This window comes from Nematolebias whitei, chromosome 14, assembly GCF_014905685.2.
Source record: "Nematolebias whitei isolate Nwh7 chromosome 14, NemWhi1, whole genome shotgun sequence".
Classification (NCBI taxonomy): Eukaryota; Metazoa; Chordata; class Actinopteri; order Cyprinodontiformes; family Rivulidae; genus Nematolebias; species Nematolebias whitei.
In genome coordinates, this window is record NC_056511.1 from 31,446,297 (window position 1) to 31,457,000 (window position 10,704).

A 10,704-nucleotide genomic window follows, 5' to 3' on the forward strand; every position below is an offset into this window, starting at 1 on the left:
TGCAAAAGACCTGGTGAAGATGCAAAAGACCTGGTGAAGATGCAAAAAACCTGGTGACGATGCAAAAGACCTGGTGAAAATCAAAAGACCTGGTGAAGATGCTGGCTGAAGCTGGTAAGAGTGTGTCATTATCACGGTGAAACTGTATCAACATGGGCTGAAAGGTCACTCTGCCAGGAAGAAGACATTACTTCAAAATAAACATAAAAAGCCAGATTAAAGTTTGCAAATGCACACAGGAACAAAGACCTTAGTTTCTGGAGACACATCCTGTGGTTTGATGAAACTAAAATTGAACTGTTTGACCATAATGACCATTGTTACGTTTGTAGGAAAAAGCCTGAGAACACCATCCTGACTGTGAAACACGGGGGTGGCAGCATTATGTTGTGGGGTTGTTTAGCTGCAGGAGGGACTGGTGCGCTTCACAAAATAGATGGAATCATGAGGAAAGAACATCATGTGGAAATACTGAAGCAGCATCTCAAGACATCAGCCAGGAAGTTGAAGCTTGGGCACAAATGGGTCTTCCAAATGGACAATGACCAGAAGTATACTGCCAAACTGGTTACAAAGTGGCTCAAGGAGAACAAAGTCAATGTTTTGGAGTGGCCATCACAAAGCCCTGATCTCAATCCTATTGAAAATGTATGGACAAAGCTGAAAAGACGTGAGAGCAAGGGTTGGGCCCAGTTGCACCAGTCAGGAGGAATGGGACAAAATTCCTGCAAACTACTGTGAGAAGCTTGTGGAAGGAGATCCAAAACGTTTGACCCAAGTCATACAGTTTAAGGACAATGGTACCAAATAATAATGAAGTGTATTTAAACTTTTGACTTTGAAGAAAGTAATAAAAATTGCTTTAAAAATTCTCACTCATTATTTTGGTATTTTGCAAATGGAAAAGAAATTGGTAATCCTAACTGACTTAAAACAAGGAAAAAGTTTATTCTGATTTCATGTCAGTGTGAAAAAATGCATGTCTTTTTTTAAATAGTGTTTGTAAACTTCTGGTTTCAACTGTATAAAGCTGAGAGTAGTTATGTTCGAGAAGACAAGCAAGAGTCATGAAACTGACCACTCATTCACAGCTATAAAAAAATAAAAAATGGTGTCCTTTTACTGAGTGAGAAAATACTAACATCCAGACTCAGATCTGCTTTTAGACAACTTGTTTGTGAATTTGTACAAACAAAGCCCAGAAGAAGCAAAGAGCTTTGCCTGTAGGATGAATTAATAAAACACATTAAAGTGTAAAACAGCATGAAGTAGGCCTGCACAAAACACACTCAAACCTCCACATATAAAGGGAAGAAGGATAACTCCCAACTACAACCTTAGAAGAAGAAAAGTGCTTTGACAGTAAAGTTACAGGCAGGAAGACAACCTGCCTGATTATTGCACCTGCGATAAACATGCAGAACGTGGACATGAAGAAGAACGACAGGTAAAAACAGAGAAGATTGAAACGATAATAAAACTATGTGCTTTTTATGGCAGACGTTTCACAGGTGGGCTACACGGCACATGCGTGACTGAGTTTACATAAAACATGGACCTGCGCAGACCGTTTAATTCATTGGTAGTCGGGAAGGAATGGAACGGAATGATAGTTACATTTGTAACTTTCAGTTATCTCTGGTTTTAATAATAAAATATATCAAACTGCCTTTGAGCCTAACTCTTAATGACAACACAATGTTCTTCTAACCAGCAAACATTGGTCTCCAGTCCATCACAGGGACATATACAGACAAACAACCATTCTGTCTCTCACTCACACCTAGGGACAATTTAGAGTTACCAGTCAGCCTAACATGCATGTTTTTGATCTGTGAGATGTCAAAACCTATCACTTTAAAACATTTTATTAACATATTTTAAACAGTCTAAAAGTGGAGTTGGGCCTTTTTTTTTTTTTTTTAAAGGATCTCAGACTAGTTGGAACAATAGACATTATTTGATAAATAATCGCTTCAGCTATAAAAACAAGACCATAAAAATATTATAGACTGTTTAGTTTTTATAATTAAAAAAAAATCAGTGACACAGACTTTGCCATTTCATTTATCTTGCAATGCATTCTGGGTAAATGACAGACAGGTTGCTCCAGGTCAAGCTCCATGCAGCTTGAATATTAATTTTGGACATTATCTGATGTTCAGCCCTTTAGTTTGAACTGGAGTGTGTTGACAGAGAGGAGAATGCAGAAATGACTCAGGTTTCACGTTAGCTCCAGAGCTAATGGCGTTAGCTCCAGAGCTAATTTAAATGGTGTTACAAACTGATCACATTTGATCGTTTCAACTCGTATATTAAAGGATTAATACAAAATTTAACTAATTTGTCATAATTTACCTATTTAGCCTCGACTCCTTGTGTTTTAGTCTCATTACAACCGATGTACATCGCTCCAGAGTGCATTGCACTGTTTTTTATAGCTACTCAATAATATACTGGACGTTTACTAGAACTATTAACAATATAAAGTGAAGCTTTTTTTTTAGGGGGACAGTGTTAAATTTATCTGTCTCGAGTTTGTTTTTCTTTTCTTCCTTCATTCTTTTGACTGCATTATATTGTGTGATTAAGAAATATTGAATTTAATAAACCTGATTTAGGTGAATATTTTCTTGTATACAGAGGATTTATAGGTAATTTGATATTTGTTTTGTAAATATTCTACTTTTGATTAAAGCTTAAGCAACTCATTGGCCCTAAATTACCTAATTGGAAGAAAATTGCATTCAAGGAACAAAAAGCATATTTAATGACAAAATATCAAGATACACTACAGTGCCAAAAGTATTCGCTCACCTGCCTTGACTCACATATGAGCTTAAGTGACATCCCATTCTTAATCCATAGTGTTCAATATGACGTTGGTCCACCCTTTGCAGCTACAACAGCTTAAACTCTTCTGGGAAGTCTGTCCACAAGGTTTAGGAGTGTGTTTATGGGGATATTTGACCATTCTTCCAGAAGCGCATTTGTGTGGTCACATACTGATGTTGAACGAGAAGGCCTGGCTCTCACTCTCGCTCTAATTCATCCCAAAGGTGTTCTATCGAGTTGAGGTCAGGACTCTGTGCAGCCCAGTCAAGTTCATCCACACCAGACTCTGCCATCCATGTTTGTATGGCCCTTGCTTTGTGCACTGGTGCATAGTCATGTTGGAAGAGGAAGAGGCCAACTCCAAACTGTTCCCACAAAGTTGGAAGCATGGAATTGTCCAAAATGTCTTTGTATGCTGAAGAAGTCAGAGTTCCTTTCACTGGAACTAAGGGGCCAAGCCCAGCTCCTGAAAAACAACCCCACACCTTGATTCCCCCCCCCCCCCACCAAACTTTACACTTGGCACAATGCAGTCTGACAAGTACTGTTCTCCTGACAACCACCAAACCCAGACTTGTCCATCAGATTGCCAGATGGAGAAGCGTGATTTGTCACTCCAGAGAACGTGCCTCCACTGCTCTAGAGTCCAGTGGCGGCGTGCTTTGCACCACTGCATCCAACTCTTTGCATTGCACTTGGTGATGTATGGCTTGGATGCAGCTGCTTGACCATGGAAACCCATTCCATGAAGCTCTTTGCACACTGTTCTTGAGCTAATCTGAAAGCCACATGAAGTTTGGAGGTCTGTAGTGATTGACTCTGCAGAAAGTTACCGTCCTCTTCACATTATGTGCTTCAGCATCCACTGACCCCGCTCCATCAGTTTACATGGCCTACCACTTTGTGGCTGAGTTGCTGTCATTCCCAAGCACTTCCATTTTCTTATAATACAGCTGACAGTTGACTGTGGAATATTAAAGCCCCCAGTATACTGCCGCGTACATCCATACGCAGAGGTATGCACGTACGTACGCAGAGGTACGCACATACGTACGCAGAGGTACGCACGCAGAGGTACGCACGTACGTACGCACGTACGTACGCAGAGGTACGCACGTACGTACGCAGAGGTACGCACGTACATACGCAGAGGTATGCATGTACGTATGCAGAGGTACGCACGTACCCCCCAGGGCATGTCCGTGCAAAGCTCAAATTTTTACGACCGCATACGCTGTGTCGCACAATAAACTGCCCAGCAACGGACTGTTTTGTATGCAACACCAATGTATTAAATTCCCCTTCTTCATCCCTGATCTGGCCTTTTGTTTTGTATTTTTGCCAAGAGGCAGTGATCTCTTCCTCCTCCGTTGATGCCATGACTGAAATGGTGAGAAATGGAGGAATTTGTCACGAGCGAATTAAACTCGGGTCCAGCGTGGCTGCGGGAGGGTCTGGAGATTTCCTGGTGTGCTGGTCTGATGTGTGGGCTGTAGAGCCAGCTCTCCCTGTTTTTTTTTATTTTTTAGATCTTTTTATTAACAACATTTAAACACAGAACACCGCTGCGGCGGAGGCTGCCAGCGCTCGCTTTTTTTCCTTTTTTCCGACCTGTCAATCAATCCAGTAGGCGTGTCAGCAAATGACCAATCGGCAACCTCAATTTGTCCCGAAGGTAAACGCTCCTTATCTGTGAAGCTGCTTGGGGTGTACGCTGGAGTATCATATCTGAACCCTCTGCGTACCGTACACGCATACGTACGCGTGAAAAGACATACGCGGCAGTATACTGGAGCCTTTAGGAGCGAGGAAATTTCACGACTGGATTTGTTGCATTGGTGGCATCCTATCAGTTCCACACTGGATTTCACTGAGCTCCCGAGAGTGTCCCATTCTTTCACAAATGTTTGTAAAAACAGTCTGCATGCCTAGGTGCTTCATTGTATACACTGTTATCACCTGGAAGTGATTGGAACACCTGATTTTGATAATTTGGATGGGTGAGCAAATACTTTTGGCAATGTAGTGTATATCTGGGTGGTGATTTAATTGAACAATGAAGGTAAGAAAATTTATTTGGAAAAAAGTTCCAGAGACAGGACCGTTGGACCACAGAGCAGACATTTAACAGTGAATGATGCCTAATAAGTCATCTGACCTCTGGTGTCCGCAGGGAAAAGAAGCTGTCATCTTTTCTGCCTGCGCATGTTGTCATGGGGAGCGGAGGCTTTTTCTCCACGCTGAGAGGGAAGTCCAGCCATCAGACAGATCTGGAGCAGAAACTTTTGTCCGAGTACAGAAAGATCAGCTCCTCTACAGGAAACTCTCCTGAGCCCCAACAGCTGCTGCATCAGTACCTCAACATGTGCCACATGCTGCCTTTCTACGGGTAGGAACTGGTGGAGCCAAGTGTTTATACTCTTATTGTTTACACAGGATTCCTATGCAGTTTTGAAAAGTGTGAAAGATGATTGTTGGTATTTTGCAGGTTTGGATAAGTATGAGAAAAGCTTTGTGTTTCCAGACTAAAAATAATTAAATTTTCAGTGTTAACTCTGAATGCACGTTAGGGATGACTTTCACTTACTATTGCATCAACTGCAATACAGTACTCCCTCATTTATCACGGGGGATCCAAACACTGAAGTCCCGCAATAAGTGAAAAACCGCGAAGTAGGAATAGTAATCCAAGTAGTAAGTATTAGTTTATCCAGCCACCTGCAAGTGCTCTCGGCCACACCCACTTCTCCACTCTGCACAGAGATCAGCTGATCAGCTGCAGGAGGAAGCTTATCCTGCAGTGTGGGCTGCACAAAGTTGCAGCAGGTGCTAAATAATTTAAAATAATTTATTTTAAATAAAGTTCCATGCCGATCGTATAGCTCATCCATCAATCAGCCATTTGTGTGTCATGTCCAATCTTATTTTGAAAAACTGCGATAGAGCGAGTCCATGAAAAACTAACCACGAAGTAGCGAGGGACTACTGTACTTGCCAAATTGCTTGAGGTACTGCTATTTTTTTGCCAAAACAACATTACTGTACAAACAGTAAATCATAGGTTTTTACATTTAAAAAGAATAACTGAAAAATCACAATATTTTAATTTGAAAATGGTCCAAGAACCATGTTTATAACTATTAGCTTTTACAGTTTGACTTCTTCTCGTTTTAACAAACACTAAATGCACCAACAGGTGTGCTTTTTTCTTTGGTGAGATTGACAAACCAGCACAAGGGCTCCTCCAGCGGGGGAAACGTAAATCTGTGAACATCGGGATCTGCTTGGATGGAGTTTATGTGATGGACGCAAAAGAGAAGGTGCGCGCTGGGTTCCACTTTACCTGTTACATGCATCAGATTCTGCCATTCTCAGGTTTTATTGGTCCTCTGCTCACAAAGTTTATTCTTCTTCCTCCTGCTGGTCATGATTCCTGCAGCACGTGCTGCTCGGCCTGCGTTTCAATGAGCTCTCTTGGGACCACAGCAACCCTGAGGAGGAGGGGGACTCGCACATTCTGTGGTTGGAGTTTGATGGAGAAGAAGACGGCACTCCTGTCAACAAGCTACTGAAGATTTACTCAAAACAAGTAAGAAAACTGATGGCTTAAAATTCCTGGAAGACATGGATATTCCCAATGCTCCATATAAAACTTACTTTCTGTATGGCTCTTGTGACAATATATTTTTACCATAAATATCCAAAAATAAACTTAGATGTTTGATTTTTGGATTCTTTAAGTTTCAGTCTAGTTGTGGAAACATCACAGCTTTAAAAAAACAAACAGTTTTAGCTTATCTTACTCGAAAGGTTTTCAATGTATTTGTCCAAGATGTTTAATTTAGTATTTTTTAAGTAAAGCCCTCAGGCCATATGTTGCCATATGTTGCCCATGCCTGCTCTAAAGTGTGCAACATTTTAGTATCTCACTGGGCTGTGACTGTTGAGAGTAGTTTCCAGGACTAGGAATAATCCCTGAGCTAGGCTAATTTTAACTTGCAGTCTCAATGAATTTTAAGTGTTTGCAACCAAGTGACGAGTAAACTGTGTTGCTGCGTTTTGTGGAGCCAGTTTTTGAAAACCACTGCTGATTTTTGTGTGCACGGTTTGGAAAACTCAAGCAACAAGACTGCAAGCCTCTGTGGCTCAAGTGAGGAAATTCATGAAAACTCCTGCTGAACTGTTTAGAGACTCCATCAGGATGGCCATTCACCCACAGTCACCAACATTTAAAGCCCAGTGAGATGCTACCGTTGGTGTGGCAGCAACAGCCATCAGTTTTTCTCCTTCTACAAGGGAAACGTACACAACTTATGTAGAATATGACCTCTGTGAATGTCAGTTTGTCCCCTCCTTTTAAACACTAGGCTTTTTCACAAAACGATTACCAGTACATAAAATGACCACAAAGACCAGTCTGTTTTTATGTTGCCTCTTTATAAATCACCGATGGACTCAGCCACGTCCTGCACACACGTGAGCTTTCAGAAATGAAGCCAGCAGCACTGGACCAACAGTGGAACAAAACTTAGCTGCACACATGTGGAACGCAGCGGATGAGATGTTTTGACAGACGTCTCTTCGTATTGTTGTCAAAACATGAGAAATTAACTCCGTTTAGCGATTCTCCTTGTGTTGTTGGAGAAAATCTCTCTCACTAACGTCCTTTACCCAAAAGAAGCACACTCAATGTCATGAGAAGATTTTGAACCAGTATTTTATACATGTAAGGTCTGATTTCAGGATAAGTTACATAAATATACATCAAATGTACACACAATGAAGACCAGTCACAGAAATGAGCCACAAGCCGCGTTATCTGCTCGCTTTTACACTCCTCTACACTTGGCCGAGTTCACAGAGTTTAGGAGGTGTCCTTGAAGGCAGCAGCAGTCTCCGTTTACACAAACATATGGTTCATGGACAGAGATGAGACATTGTTTTGGGAGACAGTTTCGGCTTGTTTTGGGCTTCTTGTTCTCAGGGCAGAGGGGAATAATGTTCCCAGCCATAATAATATCCATAACCTTTTTAAACTAAATAGAAAGTTGCATTATCTGTATTCCCTCGGTAATACATTTGTTGTTTAATCCTGTGGCAGGGTGATCACACAGACCATATACAGTATTGTTACTTCACCACAATATTGAGCCACAACCCAGCTTACCTTTTTGGTTGTTTTGGCTCTGTTACTACATCACATCACGGTGCTAAAGGAGCTTCAGGGGTTGGTTAGCTTCTAACCCCCCTAACTGTCTCTGTCCATTTAGAAATCACACAAAGATGAGCAGAAGGCCTCTTTTGTGAAGAGTCTGTTGTTTTTCGCTCAGTGAACCGTCCAGGCCCTGCACTTCCACACTTCAGCATATTGCAAGAAGTTTCATGACATTATTAACAATAAATATTAACTAGATTTTGAATTGATCCAAAATTCTTCACGCCTGTCTCACCGTGCACTGAGGAATAGATTATAACCCTGGTTCCTGTACAGTAAAGAAATGAGAAAAAGTGGGGTTTTCTGCCTATCAGGCGCAGCTAATGAGCGGCTTCATCGAGTTCTGCGTGGAGCTGAAGTCTGCGTCTGAGGGGGGCGCTGCAGCCGAGGCGGACACCGAGACGGACACCGAGGCGAGCGTTTCTCAGCGACCCGCCGAGCAGGAAGGCAGCACCAAAAACGGGCGAGGAGGACGGCGCGTGAAGCTGCAGAGGCAAGGCAGTGTCGTGTGCAGTCGGGTGCACTCGCTGAACACCATCAGCTACGTGAACAACGGTGAGTTTGTTCAGGAGCAGCCCCAAGCAAACGAAATGTCTGTGTTTAACTTTCTTCCTCGCTTTTCAGGAAAAGAAATCAAACGCCTGAAGCCAAAAAGAGCCGCGTCCTTTTTCACCAGACAGGCTTCTGCACCTTCCTACTCTGCTGTGCAGGTGACTGACAGTCAGGAGCAGGGTTAAACGTCTCTGCCGTGTTCCTCGCAAAGACCAAATCTGAACATTTTACACTGAGATTTAAAAATATAAGGCTTGGAAAGTTTTTCTGCAACTACATGAACATGCAAGGGACCAAGCGAGAAGTTTGTAAGTGTGAGTATATTTACCCTCAGAAATGGTGTACATAATGAAAGTACAGAAATGTGAAAAACAGCACGATTATTAATATTTTTAAGTTAATGCTTCGAAGGCTGAACTGAAGCAGCTGTTCAATAGATGGCCTTAAACTCGTGACAACAAGTCCTTAACCACTACATTACCTCTTCGTAGCCTGTTGGCTTTTTAACCATCAAGAATGTTGCAATACGTCCTCACAACAGATGAAACTTGTTGTTACTTCTCCAAACTGTTAAAAGGTGTCTGCAGCCTGCCCACAGTCAGCATGACGAACACTTTCAGGGTCTGAGGGGGTGTCGACACTATTCTGCTTCTATCAAACTGCCGGTGCCTTGTTCTCACGAAGAACTGAAGCCACTTAAGAGAAGGACTGATAGAAAACATTTAAGTGTTTGTTATGGGAGCACATTGGCTGTGTTGTAGAAATTACATGTAAGTACATATTGATTATTGTTTTGCAAACTTTGGATTCAATAGTTGGTTGTTATGGATGAAAAACGAGCTTGTTTTCTTACAGATACAAACTAAACCTAAAACTTTGGCGACATAGTAATAATTGTTAAATCTGGCTATTTGGATATTCTTTGAGAGCAATATCTTTAAATCAGCTCATTTATTAGTGGCATTAATGTAAGACACATTCTTTTACAGTGGATTATTATTTTTTGATTAGTTTGATCAGTTAAACGAAGTTAAACTGATGTGATGTGTTTGAACACTTCTGACATGAAAGAACCTCCTGAGTTGTACGTGGCTAGCTGTTTGAAGCTATTTCTTTTCTTCATGCAAAACAGATGTGGTCCAATTTATGTTAAAGGGACAGGGAGCAATGAATTTTATAAGTTAATGTCTTGTTTTCAGCTTTGTACTGATGCGTTTTCAGATCCCTAAGTGGTTTCTTTAAGTGTAATCCATTAAGATTAGCAGAAAAATATATATAATATGCTATTTGTTTTTTTCAGTTTCAATGTTCTAAAACAAAATCCAAATCACTAATCTTATACATGCAGTATTCAGTAGATATTTACGTTGGCTCTGCTACCTTCTGTGCTTACAGCTCTGGCCATTTTTTAATTCTGCTGTTCAAATCTCAAGTTTTCATGACAAAACAAGCCTATCTGTGGATAGCTCTTTGAATAGCTTCAGTTTGAAGAGATAGTCAGAGCTAACAGCTAGTCTGAACGTAGCCACGAACAAAGTAAATTCAACAAAGTTTTATTGTGATTTGTGCAAACACTTAAACTTTACACCACTTTTAGTTTTGCATTATGTAGTTATTTTAGTAAAAAAAATAAAAAAAAGATGAAATACATCAGAGGTGCTACAGCTAGCTGCTGCTGTGGCTGTTTGCACTTTGAACCAAATTCAACAGAGAACGAGAGTTACATGTATGTAAAGATCTGTAAAACTGTTGTCATACGCTCATATGAAATTTTAGAGAAAGGAGCTTTTTCAAAATGGCAGCAGTATGCTTTGGTCTTGACTCAGTTCAGACTAGTTGTCAATCCTGTCGGACTTAATTACGCTCAGGTCATCCAAAGAACACTATCACAGGTAAGATATTATTGTTTGTACTTAACCCTGCTTCGAAATGGCCGTAATATCCCTTTAGGTGACAGATCCCCCCTCACACACAGTTATCTCTCTGAACTTTAAGCTGTTTTTTTTTTATCAAACACCTGATCAACAAGCTTTGCATTGAAAGAAGCTTTGGCTGCTAACGTCACTGCCTTCTGTTGGAACGTGTCTGGTCAGCGCTGGCGT

The 10,704-nt window shown here is 41.1% G+C and overlaps 1 protein-coding gene across 1 annotated transcript in view; it reads left to right on the plus strand.

Annotated features, from left to right (window-relative positions):
- Positions 1 to 10,704, plus strand: part of frmd8 (FERM domain containing 8) — an 18,228-nt gene extending 7,524 nt beyond the window's left edge. Inside the window, exons 7-11 of the mRNA XM_037687459.1 lie at positions 5,009 to 5,224; positions 6,032 to 6,155; positions 6,275 to 6,424; positions 8,365 to 8,605; positions 8,675 to 10,704. Coding sequence (XP_037543387.1) covers positions 5,009 to 5,224; positions 6,032 to 6,155; positions 6,275 to 6,424; positions 8,365 to 8,605; positions 8,675 to 8,787 — 844 coding nt within the window. The 3' untranslated portion in view covers positions 8,788 to 10,704. The remainder of the gene's footprint in view (positions 1 to 5,008; positions 5,225 to 6,031; positions 6,156 to 6,274; positions 6,425 to 8,364; positions 8,606 to 8,674) is intronic.